This window comes from Rhinopithecus roxellana, chromosome 12, assembly GCF_007565055.1.
Source record: "Rhinopithecus roxellana isolate Shanxi Qingling chromosome 12, ASM756505v1, whole genome shotgun sequence".
NCBI lineage: Eukaryota > Metazoa > Chordata > Mammalia > Primates > Cercopithecidae > Rhinopithecus > Rhinopithecus roxellana.
In genome coordinates this window covers 4,989,799-5,009,323 of record NC_044560.1, presented here as the reverse complement: position 1 = coordinate 5,009,323, position 19,525 = coordinate 4,989,799, and the positions used below count along the sequence as shown (strand labels likewise).

At 45.7% G+C, this 19,525-nt stretch overlaps 2 protein-coding genes across 3 annotated transcripts in view; one reads left to right on the top strand and one right to left on the bottom strand.

Annotated features, from left to right (window-relative positions):
* Positions 1 to 2,767: 2,767 nt before the first annotated feature.
* On the bottom strand, positions 2,768 to 19,381 carry LZIC (leucine zipper and CTNNBIP1 domain containing). Of its 2 annotated transcripts, XM_030912912.1 has the most exons (8): positions 19,321 to 19,381; positions 18,596 to 18,755; positions 12,655 to 12,763; positions 11,002 to 11,137; positions 9,431 to 9,529; positions 6,512 to 6,607; positions 5,291 to 5,372; positions 2,768 to 3,942 (listed from the first exon to the last, which is right to left on the bottom strand). In XM_030912912.1, the coding sequence occupies exons 3-8, from the start codon at positions 12,753 to 12,755 to the stop codon at positions 3,884 to 3,886; spliced, it is 573 nt and encodes a 190-aa protein (XP_030768772.1). In that variant the 5' UTR covers positions 12,756 to 12,763; positions 18,596 to 18,755; positions 19,321 to 19,381; the 3' UTR covers positions 2,768 to 3,883. The 2 variants fall into 2 exon arrangements, with proteins under 2 accessions (XP_030768772.1, XP_030768773.1); XM_030912913.1 differs by lacking the exon at positions 5,291 to 5,372 and having other exon boundaries at positions 3,821 to 3,942.
* An 18-nt stretch (positions 19,382 to 19,399) lies between these two features.
* The window catches only part of NMNAT1 (nicotinamide nucleotide adenylyltransferase 1), a 32,552-nt gene continuing 32,426 nt past the window's right edge, over positions 19,400 to 19,525 (top strand). The window contains exon 1 of the mRNA XM_010364176.2: positions 19,400 to 19,487. The gene's annotated coding sequence lies outside the window, so the exon portion shown is untranslated. The remainder of the gene's footprint in view (positions 19,488 to 19,525) is intronic.

Here is a 19,525-nt window from a genome sequence, read left to right as displayed (position 1 = left end):
TCTGAATACCTAGAAGATTAAATGTAGCAAGAAGTGGAAGAGAAACACAGTTTGTTAAGTCATTTAATAACTATAATTGCATAGAATTTACTCACTTTTCAAATATTTATTCTGAATGAATACCAAATTTGTGAAACAGAATATATCCTGTGGTGCTTAGAATGGTTGTTATGTGGTGAGTTAGCTTTCCAAGTAAACTTTATCTGCATTAACAGAGGGGAATGCACAATAATCCTATGACATAGGCCCTATTATCCCCATTGAATAGAAGAGGAGTCTCAAAAAGATTAATTCACAAAAGGTCACACAGCTATGACTATCAGTGTCCTGTTGGGCACTGCAAACTAGGCCACTTTTTTTTTTTTTTTTTTTTGAGACGGAGTCTCGCTCTGTCGCCCAGGCTGGAGTGCAGTGGCCGGATCTCAGCTCACTGCAAGCTCCACCTCCCAGGTTCACGCCATTCTCCTGCCTCAGCCTCCCGAGTAGCTGGGACCACAGGCGCCGGCCACCTCGCCCGGCTAGTTTTTTGTATTTTTTAATAGAGATGGGGTTTCACCATGTTAGCCAGGATGGTCTCGATGTCCTGACCTCGTGATCCGCCCGTCTCGGCCTCCCAAAGTGCTGGGATTACAGGCTTGAGCCACCGCGCTCGGCCTAAAGTAAGATAATTTTAAATTAAGTGCTGTTACTTACAAAATGAACACAATGTGATAATTGACACAATATTTCACTGACACTGGACTTACAGAAAGTTTAAGGAAAACCAAGATTAAGGATTCCAGATTCAGATGTCTCTTTATCTTTTTTTTAGACAGGGGTTTCACTTTGTCACCCAGGTTGGAGTACAGTGGCGTGATCTCAGTTCACTGCAACCTCTGCCTCCCAGGTTCACGTGATCCTCCCACCTCAGCCTCCTGAGTAGCTGGGACATCACAGGTGCATGCCATCATGTCTGGCTAATTTTTACAGTTTTTTTTAGAGACAGGGTTTCACCATGTTGGCCAGGCTGGTCTCAAATCCTGAGTTCAGGCGATTTGCCCACCTCTGCCTCCCAGAATTCTGGGATTACACGCGTGAGCCACTGTGCCAAGCCTTAGGTCCCTTTCAAATATATGATATTCCTAATTTTCCTGATCTACTATTGCAGGGGAGGGGAAGAATCTTCTTCCTCTTTTTTTTTTTTTTTTGAGACCGCGTCTCGGTCTGTCGCCCAGGCTGAAGTGCAGTGGCGCGATCTTGGCTCACCGAAACCTCTGCCTCCCAGGTTCAAGTGATTCTCCTGCCTCAGCCTCCCAAGTAGCTGAGACTACAGGAACCTGCCACTACGCCTGGCTAATTTTTGTATTTTTGTAGAGATGGGGGTTTCACTATGTTGGCCAGGCTGGTCTTGAGCTCCTGATCTTGTGATCCGCCCACCTCGGCCTCCCGAAGTGCTGGGATTACAGGCGTGAGCCACTGTCCCCGGCTGGTGGTGAGAATCTTCTATGGCTTAAAAAACAAACGTAGGCTGGGTGTGGTGGCTCAGGCCGGGCACAGTGGCTCACGCCTGTAATCATCCCAGCACTCTGGGAGGCTGAGGCAGGTGGATAACCTAAGGTCAGGAGTTCAAGACCAGTCTGACCAACACGGAGAAACCCCATTTCTACTAAAAATACAAAATTAGCTGGGCGTGGTGGCGCATGCCTGTAATCCCAGCTACTTGGGAGGCTGAGGCAGGAGAATCGCTTGAACCTGGGAGGCAGAAGTTGTGGTGAGCCGAGATCACGCCATTGCACTCCAGCCTGGGCAACAGAGTGAAACTCCATCTCAAAAAACAACACCACAACAACAGACGTAGCAATTCCATTCCTACGTATACACCCAAAATAATTGAAAACAGGTATTCAAACAAATATTTGTACACAAATGTTCATTGAAGCATTATTCACAATAGCCAAAAGAAGGAAACAACCCAAATCATCAACAGATACCGGATAAACAAAATATGATATCCATACAATGGAATATAATTTAGCCATAAAAAGGAATAAAGTACTTATACATGCTATAATGTTGATTAACCTTGAAGATATGATGATGTCTGGGTGTGCTCACTCACACCTGTAATCCCAGCACTTTGGGAGGCCGAGGCGGGTGGAACACCTGAGGTCAGTCGAAGACCAGCCTGGCCAACATGGTGAAACCCTGTCTCTACTAAAAGTACAAAAATTAGACAGGCGTGGTGGTGCACAACAGTAATCCCAGCTACTTGGGAGGCTGAGGAAGGAGAATCTCGAACCTGGGAGGCAGAGGTTGAGATTGCACCATTGCACTCCAGCCTGGACAATAAGAGTGAAACTGTCTCAAAAAAACAAACCAAAAAAAAAAAAAAAGAGAAAAGAAAATATTATGCTAAGGGAAAGAAGCCAGATACATAAAAAGGTCACGTATCATATGCTTCCATCTATATGAAATATCCAGAATAGGTAAATCCACAGAGACAGGGGGCAGATTAGTGGCTATTGTTAGCAGTCAGAGAAGGGAATGGGGAGTAACTGCCTAATAGGTATAGGGCCTCCTTTGGGCGTGATAAGAATGTTCTGGAACTAGAGAGCAGTGATGGTTGCACACCACTGTAAATGTTCTGCCAGTGAATGGTACACTTTAAAATGATGAATTTTATGATATATGAATTTCACCTCTTTTAAGTTCCAAATAAGGCATCATTGTAGTAGAGTTCTTGTAATCTGTCTGGTTGGCAAAGCACCTAGTATTTTACAGTACAGAAGAAGCTTTAAAAATGCTTTTAATTTGTATAAAGTGCAAAGAAAAAGAATACTGAGAAGCACATGAAAGAATATAAAATGGCCAGAGCCTAAGAAATAAGCTAATATACATGCATATGGACACATCTACATATTTGAGCATATGCAGAGACATGTAAATACTCAGGAGAGAAATTTGCTTTTCCTCATAACTTATTTTGTGTTTCTCCAAAACCTGAAGAGTAGATAACAGCTGACAGTTACCCGCCTCTGAGTGTGACAAGAGGTCACACACAGGGAGGGCCTCTAGCTGCCATTTCCTATTGCTTCCCTGGTGAAACAACGCAGGCGGCTGAGTCACTTTAGGAGACGCTCAACAGGGCTCCCATTGTTCCAACCTCAAAATTCTGAGATACAACGGGCCCCATTCATACAGACAGCTTACAGGCTGGGGATGGTCCCTTCGTGTGCAGTCAACGTTTTATTGGGACACTGAATTTTCAAAAACACTGACTTGCACAAATAATGTTAATTATTATTTTTTAAATGGTACAGAAATAAAATTCAACAGATACTAAACTGGGAGTCAGGACACCTGAGTCTTACCCTTAGCTCTCTGATGCAACTTTAAGCAAGTCGCGTGCTCTTTCTGGACCTCAGTTTCCTTGTTTGTAAAAACAAATGATTTCTAAGATCACTCAGAACTCTAAAATTCTATGAACACTTATGAAGTCTATTGAGCTTGCTTCACTGTTCACTCCAATGACTGGGGTAAGTTATAAGCAGAAAAATATCATTACTTCACATCTTTGCATTCACCATCAACACTTAAAAACGAACAGTCTTAATAAAAACCAAGTCCACTTTCTGTTTTCTCTCTTAAACAGACAAATCATAACAGAGTCCAGTGAGTCCCTCTGTCGCAAGAAGTTCAGGATCACTCAAGCAAGTAACCCCACACAACGCACAATGATAAAGAGCATAAACACAAGCCATAAGTACATTTTTATGTCGCTTTTTCTTAGATTATTGATGCATTTCCAGAATCTCTTCATTTCTTTGCAATAACTGAAAACCCCCAGAAGAAAGACGCCATTTACAGTAAGAATGTGATCAATGTTATAAGCTTCTGCACCATGTCATTTTTTTGTTTTTTCAACCTCAAAACTTGCCAGAGCAAGGATTTTGTCTCCAGAGCCTAAGAAAAAAGACACATAATAAACAAAAAGATTATTTCAAGTGCAGATACAATTCCTGGTAAAGTGGGAAAAAAATCTATCATATAGATATTAAAACAGAAAATATAATTAGACTCCATTATCAGTGTATTAACTCCTACATGTTCCTTCCCTCTGCATAAACAATCCAGCTACAAAAGAGGACTTATTAGTTATAAATCCTTATTCTAGCTGTGAAATATAATATGTAAAATTTAGTTTATTTTTTATTTTTTGAGATGGAGTTTCACTCTTGTCACCCAGGCTGGAGTGCAGTGGTATGATCTTGCCTCACTGCAACCTCCACCTCCTAGGTTCAAGCAGTTATTCTTGCTACAGCCTCCCGAGTAGCTAGGATTACAGGTGCAAGCCACCATGCCCAGCCAATTTTTGTATTTTCACCCTGCTGGCCAGGCTGGTCTCAAACTCCTGACCTCAGGTGATCCGCCCACCTCAGCCTCCCAAAGTGCTGGGATTACAGGCTTGAGCCACTGTGCTTGGCTATACAATTTTATTTTAAAAAATTTTTGTGAAAAAAAAAAGAAAAAACATTTTTCCGGGGGAGACAAGTCTTGCTCTGTCACCCAGGCTAGAGTGCAATGGCATGATATTGGCTCACTGCAGCCTCAAACGTCTGGGCTCAAGTGATCCTACTGCCTCAGCTTCTCAAGTAGGTAGAACTCTAGGTACCTAGCTATTTTTTTTTCTTTTTTTTATTTATTTATTTTTGGAAATGGTGTCTTGCTCTGCTGCCCAGGCTGGAGTGCAGTGGCACGATCTCAGCTCACTGTAACCTCCGCCTCCCGGGTTCAAGCAATTCTCCTGCCTCAGCCTCCCAAGTAGCTGGGATTACAGGCGTGTACCACCATGCCCTGCTAATTTTTGTATTTTTAGTAGAGACGGGGTTTCACCATGTTGGTCAGGCTGATCTTGAACTCCTGACCTCGTGATCCACCCACCTCGGCCTCCCAAAGTGCTGGGATTACAGGCGTGAGCCACCACACCCGGCCTCTTTTTAATTTTGAAGACAAAGGGTCTTACCATGTTGCCCAGGCTGGTCTAGAACTCCTGGCCTCAAGCATATAATTTTAGTTTACTGTTATAGTTACATCCACCTGACAAGTATTTTAAAAACATTAGGCAGAATTAATTTATTTTTAATATTGGGGAATAAAACTAATACAATGGATTTATAAAGAAAACAATTCTGGTTTCACTCTTAAACTCAAGAAAAGGTTATTATGTTATTTCAACCACACACTCCATCAGTCTGTATGTAATATATGACAGTAGTATACGACCAGCTTTCAGAAATATGAGGGCACTCACCAAGGTCTGTAGAGACTTTCTCAAACTGGCTGAGTATAGCACCTGCATTTGCTGACAAGAAGGCCTCATCATCTGCAGTCAGCTAAACAAAATGAAACAAAGTCCAGTTGAGTGGGTAAATGTTACAGGTGGTTCTAGAAACCAGGTAAGAATGTCTTAGGAGGCTGGGCACAGTGGCTCATGCCTGTAATCCCTGCACTTTGGGAGGCAGAGGCGGGTGGACCACCTGAGGTCAGGAGTTCGAGATCAGCCTGGCTAACATGATGAAAACCCGTTTCTATTAAAAATACAATGGCCGGGCGCGGTGGCTCAAGCCTGTAATCCCAGCACTTTGGGAGGCCGAGACGGGCGGATCACAAGGTCAGGAGATCGAGACCCTCCTGCCTAACACGGTGAAACCCCGTCTCTACTAAAAAATACAAAAAACTAGCCGGGCGAGGTGGCGGGCGCCTGTAGTCCCAGCTACTCGGGAGGCTGAGGCCGGAGAATGGCTTAAACCCGGGAGGCGGAGCTTGCAGTGAGCTGAGAACCGGCCACTGCACTCCAGCCTGGGCGACAGAGCGAGACTCCGTCTCAAAAAAAAAAAAAAATAAAATAAAATAAAAAATACAAAAAATTAGCTGGGCATGGTGGCGCGTGCCTGTAATCCCAGCTACTCAGGAGGCTGAGGCAATAGAATCGCTTGAACCTGGGAGGCAGAGGGTGCAGTGAGCAGAGATCGAGCCACTGCACTCAAGCCTGGGCAACAAGAGCAAAACTCCATCTCAAAAAAAAAAAAAAAGGTTGAGTGTGGGCTGGGTGCAGTGGCTCACACCTGCAGTCCCAGAACTTTGGGAGGCCGATGTAATCCCAGCATTTTGGGAGGCTGAGACAGGTGGATCACCTGAGGTCAGGAGTTCAAGACCAGCCTGGCCAACATGGTGAAACCCCATCTCTACTAAAAATACAAAAATTAGCCGGGTGTGGTGGCGGGCACCTGTAATACAAGCTACTCAGGAGGCTGAGGCAGGAGAATTGCTTGAACCCGGGAGGTGGAGGTTTCAGTGAGCTGAGATTGCGCCACTGCACTCCAGCCTGGGCAACAAGAGCGAAACTCTGTCTCAGAGAGGGGAAAAAAAAAAAAAAGTCTTAGGACCACAAACAACTAGACCACAGATCAAGATGTTCTATACCAAATACTTTATACTTTTTCTTTATACCTAATATATTAAATACTGGTACCTTCTCTCCAAGTTTCCTGAGAGCTGTTAGTATCTCCACTTTCTGTTGAGTGTACAGGTCTCTTTCCAGCTTTCCTACCATCAGATCTCTATCCATCTAAAACGTATGAATGCAAGGCATATGTTACTTAAGTGAAAAACATTCCGTATACAATATATAGCTTTTCAGGCTGGGCGCCGTGGCTCACGCCTGTAATCCCAGCACTTTGGGAGGCTGAGGCAGGCGGATCACGAGGTCAGGAGACTGAGACCATCCTGGCTAACACAGTGAAACCCCGTCTCTACTAAAAATACAGAAAAATTAGCTGGGCGTGGTGGCAGGCACCTGTAGTCCCAGGTACTGGGGAGGCTGAGGCAGCAGGAGAATGGTGTGAACTCAGGAAGTGGAGCTTGCAGTGGGCCGAGATCCCACCACTGCACTCCAGCCTGGGTGACAGAGCAAGACTCCACCTCAAAAAAAAAAAAAAAAAAAAAAAAGGAAATATATATATACGTGTGTGTGTGTGTGTGTGTGTATATATATATATATATAGCTTTTCAGACGTACTTTTTTTTTTTTTTTTTTTTGAGACGGAGTCTCACTCTGTCGCCCAGGCTGGAGTGCAGTGGCCGGATCTCAGCTCATTGCAAGCTCCGCCTCCCGGGTTTACGCCATTCTCCTGCCTCAGCCTCCCAAGTAGCTGGGACTACAGGCGCCCGCCACCTCGCCTGGCTAGTTTTTTTTGTATTTTTTAGTGGAGACGGGGTTTCACCATGTTAGCCAGGATGGTCTCGATCTCCTGACCTCGTGATCCACCCGTCTCGGCCTCCCAAAGTGCTGGGATTACAGGCTTGAGCCACCGCGCCCTGCCCCAGACATACTTCTTAAAAAAAAATAAAATTCTCGGCCGGGCGTGGTGTCTCACGCCTATAATCCCAGCAATTTGGGAGGCCGAGGTCGGCGGATCACAAGGTCAAGAGATTGAGATCATTCTGGCCAACATGGTGAAACCTCATCTCTACTAAAAGTACAAAAACTAGCTGGGTGTAGTGGCGCTCACCTGTTGTCCCAGTTACTCGGGAGGCTGAGGCAGGAGAATTGCTTGAACCCAGGAGGTGGAGGCTGCAGTGAGCCAAGATCGTGCCACTGCACTCCAGCCTGGCAACAGAGCAAGACTCCATCTCAGAAAAAAAAAAAAAGAAATCCTCTAGCTGATTAATATTATAAAGAACTACAGAAATAATCCAAGGCAAATAATGATAGAAATGTTAAATGCAGTTCTAGTAAATTATCTAGTAAAATATCACCACTTCCACCAGAAACACTAATAACATGTACTATACATTGGGTGTATTCAAAATACTTTTATGCATATTACTTCATTTAATCCTCATAACTACCATAAGACGTAGGAACTATCATCACCTTTTTACAGACAGAGAAACCGAGGCACAAAGGGGATGAATAAAATAACTTGTCCAGGCCGGGCGCAATGGCTCATGCCTGTAATCCCACCACTTTGGAAGGCTGAGGTGGGTGGATTGCTTGAGCTCAGGAGTTCGAGACCATCCTGGCCAACACGGTGAAACCCTGTCTCTATGAAAAATACAAAAATTAGTGGGTGTGGTGGCGTGTGCCTATGGGCCCAGCTACGTGAGAGGCTGTGATGGGAGACGCTTGAGTCCAGGAGACAGAGGCTGCAGTGAGCCAAGACTGCACTACTACACTGAGAATGGGTGACAAAGTAAGACCCTGCCTTAAAAAAAATAAAAAATGCCTTAAAAACACACACACACACACACAAAAGGCTAGGCACAGTGGCTCACATCTATAATTCCAACACTTTGGGAGGCTGAGGCAGGCAGATCACTTGAGGTCAGGAGTTCAAGACCAGCCTGGACAACATGTGAAACCCCATTTCTACTAAAAATACAAAAATTAGCTGGGCATGGTGGCGCACACCTGTAATCCCAGCTACTTGGGAGGTTGAGGCAGGAGACTCACTTGAACCCAGAGGCAGAGGTTGTACTGAACCGAGATTGTGCCACTGCACTCTAGCCTGGGCAATAGAACAAGACCCCATCTCAAGAAAAAAACCAACAACAACAAAAAAAAAACCATAAAAAAACTTGTCACATACCTCAGTAGTGAAGCAGGGATTCAAATCCAGCCAGTCTGACCAAAATCCATGCACTGAATCACTATGCTACTGAATTGGCCATAGTTACAAATAACTTGGTAACTTTTTTTTTTTTGAGACGGAGTCTCTCTCTGTCGCCCAGGCTGGAGTGCAGTGGCGCAATCTCCACTCACTGCAAGCTCCACCTCCCGGGTTCACACCATTCTCCTGCCTCAGCCTCCCGAGTAGCTGGGACTACAGGCACCCGCCACCAGCCCAGCTAATTTTTTGTATTTTTAGTAGAGATGGGGTTTCACCGTGTTAGCCAGGATGGTCTCGATCTCCTGACCTCGTGATCCACCCACCTCGGCCTCCCAAAGTGCTGGGATTACAGGCGTGAGCCACCGTGCCCGGCCACTTGGTAACTCTTAATTACATCCAAGCCTATAAAGAGACTTCTGGAAGTATCAGATTTACAAAGATACTTGAAATTCTTAGATGAGATAGGCCACACATGCATACAAGCAATGCTGCTAATTAATTCTCAATGTGGTTTTAAGTTAGAGCTCCAGAAGTAAATGGTAAAACATTAAAGGTGGAGTCCAGGTAGAAGCGGTCAGTGGCAATTTAAACTGCCATATAGTGTTTAAAGCTCTACACTCATTATCAACTGTAATTGCTCAAAGTACTAATTTTGTCAGAAAATTGTTAGTTGCGGCTCTAAAATCACCTGGCCAATTTTTAAGCCATAGGGTATCATAATGAATTGGCTTAGGAAATGAAAAACACACAGCAACCAAATCAATTTAAAGAAATTTTACCTCTGCTAACCTTGTCCGAAGCTGACCTGGTTGTTTCTTTGCAAACAATCTGATGACCTCTGGGGTTTTAAAGGCCTGGCTGATAGCTGCCTGAATAGCCTAGAAACAGAAGAAGGCAAAAACTAACCAACACAGTCCAACAAATCAGGTATTGCAATAACTAACTGATGGATCTTTAATCTTTATCCAGGTTTACTGGTTCCTGTCATAGAAGCAATTACATAACTAAATCAAGATCTGGAAGGATATGTTGTTTATGCATAAGCAGACACTCATCTAGAAGTTACACCTTGGGAGGCCAAGGCAGGAGGATTGCTTGAGCCCATGAGTTTGAGACCAGCCTTGGAAATGTAGCAAGACCCCATCTCTAAAAAAAAATTAAAGGCTGGGTGCAGTGGCTCACACTTGTAATCCCAGCACTTTGGGAGCCCAAGACAGGCAGATCACCTGAGGTTGGGAGTTCAAGACCAGCCTGACCAACATGGAGAAACTCCATCTCTACTAAAAATACAAAATCAGCCAGGCATGGTGGCACATGCCTATAATCCCAGCTACTCAGGAGGCTGAGGAAGGAGAATCACTTGCACCCGGGAGGCAGAGGTTGTGGTGAGCCGAGATTGCACCATTGCACTCCAGCCTGGGCAACAAGAGTGAGACTCCTCAAAAAAAAAAAAAAAGAAAAAGAAAAATAAATAACCAGGTGTGGTTGTGCATGCCTGTTGTCCCAGCTACCTGGGAGTCTGAGGGGTGAATAGCACCCCTGCACTCCAGCCTGGGTGATGCTGTCTCTAAAAAAAAAAAAAGAAGTTACACCTAGAACATGCAAAACATAAAACATGGTATATTTTCTATCAGAAATATACTTACTTTAATTATTACTATTATTTTTTATTTAGAGATAGGGGTCTCACTATGTTGCCCAGGCTGGTCCTGAACTCCTGGGCTCAAAGCAGTCCTCCTGCATCATGCTTCAGCCTCTGGAATACCTGGGATTATAAGCAGGCACCACCACACCCAGCTTGAAATATATTTATAAAAAAGCTGGGTATGGCAGTTCATGCCCATAATCTTTGGGAGGCTGAGGCAGGAGGATCACTTGAGCCCTGAAGGACAAGGCTGTAGTGAGCCATGATTGTGTCACTGCACTCCAGCCTGGGTGACACAGAGAGACCCTCTCTCAAAAAAAAAAAAAAAAAAAAAAAAAGAACCAGCAGGGCATGGTGGTTCCTAGCCTGTAATCATGCCTGCAATCCTAGCACTTTGGGAGGCTGAGGTGGGAGGATCATTTGAGGTCAGGAGTTCAAAACCCAGCCTGGCCAACATGATGAAACCCGGTCTCTAGTAAAAATACAAAAATTAGGTGGATGTGGAGGCGGGCGCCTATAATCCCAGCTACTCTGGAGGCTGAGTGAGGAGAATCACTTGAACCTGGGAGGCAGACGTTGCAGTGAGCCGAGACTGCCCCACTGCACTCCAGCCTGGGCGACAGAGAAAGAATGCGTCTCCAACAAAAACAAAAACAAAAACCAGAAAACAAAGTCCGTCCTCTGTCACCTCTATGTTATACTTACCAGCTGCATTCCACTTAGTTCATCTACCAAGGTCATATTTCCAGACATAATTTTCTTCAGTGAATCATTAAATTCACTTAGTTGCTCCAGAGTTTCCTTTTTGGTTTCTTCATATTCATCTGTATCAAGTTCCTCTCTGAAGTAGATGAACATCATGATAGGGAAAAATACAGAGTTCCAAGTGAAAAATGCAATCTTAGTACTTGTACATTAGAGAAAGGCTGAAGGGAAATATCAAAATGCTAACGGTGAATGTGTTCACATAGCCGTAGTATGGGCATTTTCCTGCAATAGGGTGACTTTGATAAACATTTTTCTTTTACCAAAATGAAGCAAACTTAAGAAGCCACATAAGGCCAGGTGCTGGCTCACACCTATAATCCCAGCACTTTGGAAGGCTGAAGCGGGCGGATCACCTGAGGTCACGAGTTCGAGGCCAGCCTGGCCAACATGGTGAAACCCCACCTCTACTAAAAATACAAAAATTAGCTGGTGGGGGGTGGCGGCGCATTCCTGTAATCCCAGCTACTCGGAAGGGTGAGGCAGGAGAATCACTTGAACTAGGAGGCGGAAGTTGCAGTGATCTGAGATCTCGCCACTGCACTCCAGCCTGGGCAACACAGCAATAATTTGTTTCAAAAGAAAAAAAAAAAAAAGCCGCAATGAACTGTTGTGGTCCTTTGTGCCGGTAAGGCTGAAACTACATGCCAGAAATTCACGTAGTACCTTCTTGGCCTGACAGCAGGCAGGACCGATTTAAATACTAAAGATAAAGTAGGTGTTATTATTATTTTTTTTTTTTTTGAGACGGAGTCTCGCTCTGCCGCCCAGGCTGGAGTGCAGTGGCCGGATCTCAGCTCACTGCAAGCTCCGCCTCCCGGGTTTACGCCATTCTCCTGCCTCAGCCTCCCGAGTAGCTGGGACTACAGGCGCCCGCCACATCACCCGGCTAGTTTTTTGTATTTTTTAGTAGAGACGGGGTTTCACCGTGTTAGCCAGGATGGTCTCAATCTCCTGACCTCGTGATCCGCCCGTCTCGCCCTCCCAAAGTGCTGGGATTACAGGCTTGAGCCACCGCGCCCGGCCAGTAGGTGTTATTTCTTTTTTTTTTTTTTTTTTGAGACAGAGTCTCGCTGTGTCGCCCAGGCTGGAGTGCGGTGGCGTGATCTCAGCTCACTGCAAGCTCGGCCTCCCGGGTTCATGCCATTCTCCTGCCTCAGCCTCCCGAGTAGCCCGGACCACAGGCACCTGCCACCACGCCCGGCTAATTTTTTGTATCTTTAGTAGAGACGAGGTTTCACCGTGTTAGCCAGGATGGTCTCGATCTCCTGACCTCATGATCCGCCTGCTTCAGCCTCCCAAAGTGCTGGGAGTACAGGCGTGAGCCACCGCGCCCGGCCGGCAGGTGTTATTTCTACTTCAAGGAGGTTAAGTATTTTGCTCAAGTTCACATGCACTTAGTAGTTAACTGAATGACTGTCATTTCCCAACTTTTATGACTCCAAAGCCTGCCATAATGAGTTTACTTCTCTAACAGACAGTGTGAAGAACACTACAGGGGAAATGCAGAATCACACACGGGCCTGCATCCATGGAGCTAGCTGCAGAAAAAAAGCCAGTTTCCAGTGTAGCAACATACAATTAAACTCTTACCTGCATTCCTCCAGATCTTGTAATTGCTGCATGAGTCTATCCAACTGTTCTTCTAAATTCTGCTTTAATTTGCTTGTCTCTGTCTTTCCTCTGGAAGCCATTTTAATCTCTATGTGAAACAATAAACCCACATACCATATGAAATTAACATACCAGTGCAAGCTTTTTACGTTTTATTTTTTGTAGAGACAGAGTCTGGCTATTTTGTCTAGGCTGGTCTCAAACTCCTGGCCTGAAGTGACCCTCCTATAGGCATAAGCCACCACACCCAGTCGCCAGTGCAATTAAAAATAGGCAGCTGCAGCTGGGCGCTGGTGGCTCAGGCCTGTAATTCCAGCACTTTGGGAGGCCGAGGTGGGTGGATCATGAGGTCAGGAGATCGAGACCATCCTGGCTAACACGGTGAAAACCCGTCTCTACTAAAAAAACAAAAAAGGCTGGATGCAGTGGCTCACGCCTATAATCCCAGCACTTTTGGAGGCCGAGGCAGGTGGATCACCTGAGATCAGGACTTCAAGACCAGCCTGACCAACATGGTGAAACCCCATCTCTAAAGAAAAAAAAAAAACTAGCTGGGCATGGTGGCACATGCCTGTAGTCCCAGCTGCTCGGGAGGCTGAGGCAGGAGAATCGTTTGAACCTGGGAAGCAGAGATTGCAGTGAGCAGAGATCATGCCACTACACTCCAGCCTGGGTGACAGAATGAGACTACATCTCAGAAAAACAAAAAGGGCAGCTGGGTGTAGTGGCTCATGCATGTCTGTAACCTCAGCACTTTGGGAGCCTGAGGTAGGAGTAGGAGGACTGCTTGAGCTCAGGAGTTCGTGACCAGCCTGGCCAGTATAGTGAGACTTCATCTCTACAAAGAATAGAAAATCTTAGCTAGGCATGGTGGCGGATGCCTTTAGTCCCAGCTCCTCAGGAGGCTTAGGTCTTAGGTGGGAGGATTGCTTGAGCCCAGGAATTTGAGGTTGCAGTAAGCCATGATCTTACCACTGTACTCTGGCCTGGTTGACAGAGCGAGACCCTGACTCAAAAAAAAAAAAAAAAAAAAAAGAAAGGTTATACTCTTTCTTAGCTACAGGTGTATGAAAGATAGTTATACAAAGAAAATCTTCCGGCCGGGCGCGGTGGCTCAAGCCTGTAATCCCAGCACTTTGGGAGGCCGAGACGGGTGGATCACGAGGTCAGGAGATCGAGACCATCCTGGCTAACACCGTGAAACCCCGTCTCTACTAAAAAATACAAAAAACTAGCTGGGCGCGGTGGCGGGCGCCTGTAGTCCCAGCTACTCGGGAGGCTGAGGCAGGAGAATGGCGTAAACCCGTGAGGCGGAGCTTGCAGTGAGCTGAGATCCGGCCACCGCACTCCAGCCTGGGCGATAGAGCGAGACTTCGTCTCAAAAAAAAAAAAAAAAACAAAGAAAATCTTACTTTAGATATAAAAGTTTAAACTCATATAGTAATAACACCCCACAAAAATGCCTGAAAATCTTCTTTATGTGATTTGACACATTAATTCGAAGTCTTCATTACTGGTCTATCTTACTCTAAACAAATTTGATAAATGGAAATACAGATATATAAAGAAGTAGATTAAATGTGGCTTTGCTTTATAAAATGAATCACCATAGCCCAAAACACTCCTGATATTATCTTACTGGTCTTATGTATACTTACCTAATTACTTGTGAGCATGAACATCCTTTTTTTATTTTTAGTTTTTTTGAGACAGGGTCTCACTCTGTCACCCAGGCTGGAACACAGTGGCACAATCACAGCTCACTATAGCCTCAACCTCTCGAGCTCAAGCCATCTTCCCACCTCTGCCTCCTGAGTAGATGGAACCACAGGTACACACCACCACACCTGGCTAATTTTTTTTTTGTGTGGAGATGGGGTCTCCCTATGTTGCCCAAGCTGGTCTTGAACTGGACTCAAGGGATGCGCCCACCTCAGCCTCCCAAAATGCTGGGATTAGAGGTGTAGGTCCCCAAGCCCAGCTGATGAACATCTTTTAATATGAATTTCTTCTTTGGAAATGTGACCATCTTTCTGCTGGGTTATCTTTCTCTTACTGATTTATAACATGGATACGAAGCCTGTGGTTTTTTTGAGACAGGGTCTTGCTCTGTCACCCAGGCTGGAGTGCAGTGGCATGATCACGGCTCACTGCAGCTTTGACCTCCTAAGATCAAGCAATGACGCCTTTGTAATTGCAAATATTATTTCATCTCCTGACTAAATTTTATTTATTTTTTTGTCATGGCAAATTATTATTTTTTAATAGACAAATCTATCTTCTCCTTTAAAACTTCTTTGTTTTGTGTCCCATGAAGGTAGGCCCTAACCATCTCATGATTTCTACATCTTTATGTTCAAGACTTTTACAAATTTTTGTTTTCTAGCTGCAGAAAAAAGCCACCTGCAATTTTTTGTTACGCTTTGAAGTAGGGGTCTAACTTTCCTTTCAAAAACACCCTTTACTAATCAGTCTTTTATTTATTGATCCAGGGCAATTTGGTCTACAATAAAGGTGGTATATTGATTAATAAATGAAAGACTGACCAGTAAAGGGTGTTAGGGCAATTGGATAATCATTGATAATTTTCTGTTCCTAAGAAATCTAAGTCTAAGAAATATTTTTTTAGACTGAATCTTACTCTGTTGCCCAGGCTGGAGTGTGGTGATGCGATTTCCGCTCACTGCAACCTCCACATCCTGGGTTTAAGCAATTCTCCTGCCTCAGCCTCTCGAGTAGCTGGGACTACAGGTGCGTGCCAACACGTCCGGCTAATTTTTGTATTTCTAGTAGAAATGTGGTTTTGCCATATTGGCCAGGTCAGTCTCGAACTCCTGACCTCAAGTGATCCAGTCATCTCAGCCTCCCAAAGTGCTGGGATTATAGGCATGAGGCACTCCACCTGGCACCTGGCTCTTTTTTTTTTTTTTTTTGGATAGAGTATCACTCTCTTGCCTAGGCTGGAGTGCAGTGGTGCGATCTCAGCTAACTGTAACCTCCGCATCCTGGGCTCAAGTGATTCTCCTGCCTCAGCCTCCTGAGTAGCTAGGATTACAGGTGTGCCACCACACCACCACACCTGCCTTTCTTTTTTTTTGGTAGTTTTAGTAGAGACAGGGTTTCACCATGTTGGCCGGGCTGGTCTCAAACTCCTGGCCTCACGTAATCTGCCTGCCTTGACCTCTCAAAGTGCTGGGATTACAGACATGAGCCACTGTGTCCAGACCTAAGGCAACACTTCTTGCTATTTACATTATTATGGCTTTATCACTGGTGTATCTTGATAACTGATAATGACTTGCCTTTATTGTTTTCTCCTCCCCAAAATTCTTGGCTATTCATGTGTACTTTGTCTTCTAGATGAATTTAAGAATCAGTTTGTCAAGTTTCATTAAATATCCTATTGACTGGGGCCAGCCATGGTGTCCCACACCTGTAATTCCAGCACTTTGGGAGGCTGAGGCGGGCAGATCACTTGAGGCCAGGAGTTTCTGATCAGCCTGGCCAACGCGGTAAAACCCCATCTCTACAATAAATTAAAAAATTAGCTGGGCATGCTGGTGTGTGCTTGTAGTCCCAGCTACTCGGCAGGCTGAGGTGGGAGAATCATCTGAGCCTGGGAAGCAGAGGTTGCAGTGAGCTGAGACTGTGACACTGCACTCCAGCCTAGGTGACAGAGCAAGACTCCTTTAACAGAAAACAAAAAACAAAAAAACCCCACAGAACTTTCCAGGCAACTTATTAAAGCATGTGTGTGTTTTTTTTTTTTTTGGGACGGAGTCTCGCTCTGTGTTGCCCAGGCTGGAGTCCAGTGGCGCCATCTCGGCTCACTGCAAGCTCCACCTCCTGGGTTCACACCATTCTCCTGCCTTAGCCTCCCGAGTAGCTGGCACTACAGGCACCCGCCACCATGCCTGGCTAATTTTTTGTATTTTTAGTAGAGATGGGGTTTCACCATGTTAGCCAGGATGGTTTCTATCTCCTGACCTCATGATCAGCCAGCCTCGGCCTCCCAAAGTGCTGGGATCACAGGCAGGAGCCACTGCACCTGGCATTAAAGCATGTTTTGTTTTCCTACACACAATGAAATCATTACCAGATGATTTGACATGTGTACTTCAATGGAGAGGATTCTTACAGTATATTCAAAATAAAATATAATGACAAAAAAATTACTACCTAATCCATTAAAATTGGCATAAGTCATCTATGATCATCAATGATATGCAAATATAAACAAACATTATACCCAGAAGTGCAATTTATTATAGCTACATTTCATGTATAATGGTTTAGTGCATTTTTCCTGGAAATTATTCATTTCAATTTTTCTTTTTTTTTTTTTTTTTTGAGACGGAGTCTTGCTCTGTCACCCAGGCTGGAGTGCAGTGGCCGGATCTCAGCTCACTGCAAGCTCCGCCTCCCGGGTTTACGCCATTCTCCTGCCTCAGCCTCCCGAGTAGCTGGGACTACAGGCGCCCACCACCTCGCCCGGCTAGTTTTTTGTATTTTTTAGTAGAGACGGGGTTTCACGGTGTTAGCCAGGATGGTCTCGATCTCCTGACCTCGTGATCCGCCCGTCTCGGCCTCCCAAAGTGCTGGGATTACAGGCTTGAGCCACCGCGCCCGGCCTAATTTTTCTCTTAAGTCTGTGGAATTTTCCACTAAAAGTTGAGGCAGACCCAAGATGTAACTGACAATGTCTTTTCAGAGTTAGTTTCCTATAGTCTAACCACACTGGATGACTTGCTGTTTCAAAAATGTCATGCACTCTTTTGAGCCTGCATTTTTTTTTTCTACCTATGAAGCCCAGTTCATTCATTCTTCAGTCTAGTTCAAGTGTCACCTTCTCTACAAGGCCTTCCTTGATTTCCTCCCAATCACTAGGTTGTGAATTATTTGAGTAGGGATTTTACCTTTTCTTTTTTCTTTCTTTTTTTTTTTTGTTTTGAGATGGCATCTAACTCTGTCACCCAGGCTGGATTGCAGTGGTGCGATCTCGGCTCACTGCAGCCTCTGCCTCCTGGGTTCAAGCAATTCTCCTGCCTCGGTCTCCTGAGTAGCTGGGAATGCAGGTGCCCGCCACCACGCTCAGCTAATTTTTGTACTTTTTTTTTTTTTTTTTTTTGAGACAGAGTCTCGCTCTGTCGCCCAGGCTGGAGTGCAGTGGCCGGATCTCAGCTCACTGCAAGCTCCGCCTTTCGGGTTTACGCCATTCTCCTGCCTCAGCCTCCCGAGTAGCTGGGACTACAGGCACCAGCCACCTCGCCCGGCTAGTTTTTTGTATTTTTTAGTAGAGACGGGGTTTCACGGTGTTAGCCAGGATGGTCTCGAACTCCTGACCTCGTGATCCGCCCGTCTCGGCCTCCCAAAGTGCTGGGATTACAGGCTTGAGCCACCGCGCCCGGCCTAAAAATCTTTTTTTTTTCTAAATTTTTTTTGAGGCGTCGTTTCGCTCTGTCACTCAGGCTAGAGTGCAGTGACGTGATCTTGGCTCACTGCAACCTCTGCCTCCCGCGTTCAAGCGATTCTCCTGCCTCGGCCTCCCAAGTAGCTGGGATTATAGGTGCCCCCGACCATGCTCAGCTAATTTTTGTACAGACTAAACTCTGGAGAACTGAATATGAGTCTGATTCCTCTCTTAGATTTCTCAGTACCTAATACAGAATAGAACGTCGATAGTTTGGTCACGTATATAAAGGCTCAACATATTTTAAGGAGCTAAAACTATTCTGAATACATTTCAGTAAAAATGGGTGCATTTTAAAAGCCTTATGTGGTGCTACTTTGAGATTTATCCCCGAAAGATTAGCTGGTTGGCGCCACCTAGTAGTCACTAAAGGTGGTGCACTTTTACGAAACTACAGAAACCGCTCTCAGACACTGTCATCTGGAGTGGAGGGTACTCATTCATGCTCACCTGTCTCTTAGTACTCTGATCTCTGCACAGTGCTGACCGGTCTCAAATTGCACAAACCTCCAGTTCTTGACGTTCCGAGTGTCATAAACTTGAGGAAAGTGAAATTATTCATCAGGACTACAAAAGGCTCAAAGTTCAAACCACCTGGGGGTGGAGATGGCTGGAAAAAAGGAAACCATTAACAAGTAATTGTATTTGCTATATATAAACTTGCCCTAAGGCAATCCAGATAACTTCCACTTGAGCAGCCTGAGACATCAGGGGCGGGGGCAGTTTCTCCCTCGACTGCGTGTACCGCAGCCTTTCTGAGGTTTTTCCTAGCGAGGCCGAGAGGATCTTTGAGGAAAAACCCGCATCCGGATACGCCTTGAGGGAAGGCGTCAAACCCACAGGCATGGAAAAGGTAAGGACGGAGAGCACGCCTCTTCCTGGCTGAAAGTGAGGAGCGTTTGGCCCAGAACCAACCGGACTGGGTGAAGAAGCAGCTCTGGCCACCGCAGCAAATCCCACCCCACGCGGGAACTTGAAGTCCGACACGTAGGTCCCGCGGCGGCCGGGCTCCACCAGGCCCCGGTTGCCACCAGAGGTAGCCGTAAACCCACGGTCCCCAAAAATCCTTCCGGCCCTCCCTGACAAAAACTGGGACAACCTCCTTAGACCCCCGGGATCCCCCCTGTGCCGCTTGCCCGCCCGCCAGTCCCAGAGTTTACAGGGGCCCCGCCTACCTGAGGGCCCTGGCCTGGAGGACCGCGCTGGAGGAGCACTTCCGCCGGACGCACGCACTTCCGGCCCCCTGGAACCAATGAGAGTGCGACCGAGATGTTCCACTTGCTGGCGTCCGGGCCGCGAGTGATCTACGGTAGCACTCGGGCCGGCGGACAGTGAGGGCGCGGTAAGCTCCCCGCAAGGAGCCCCTGAGAAGCTGGTCCC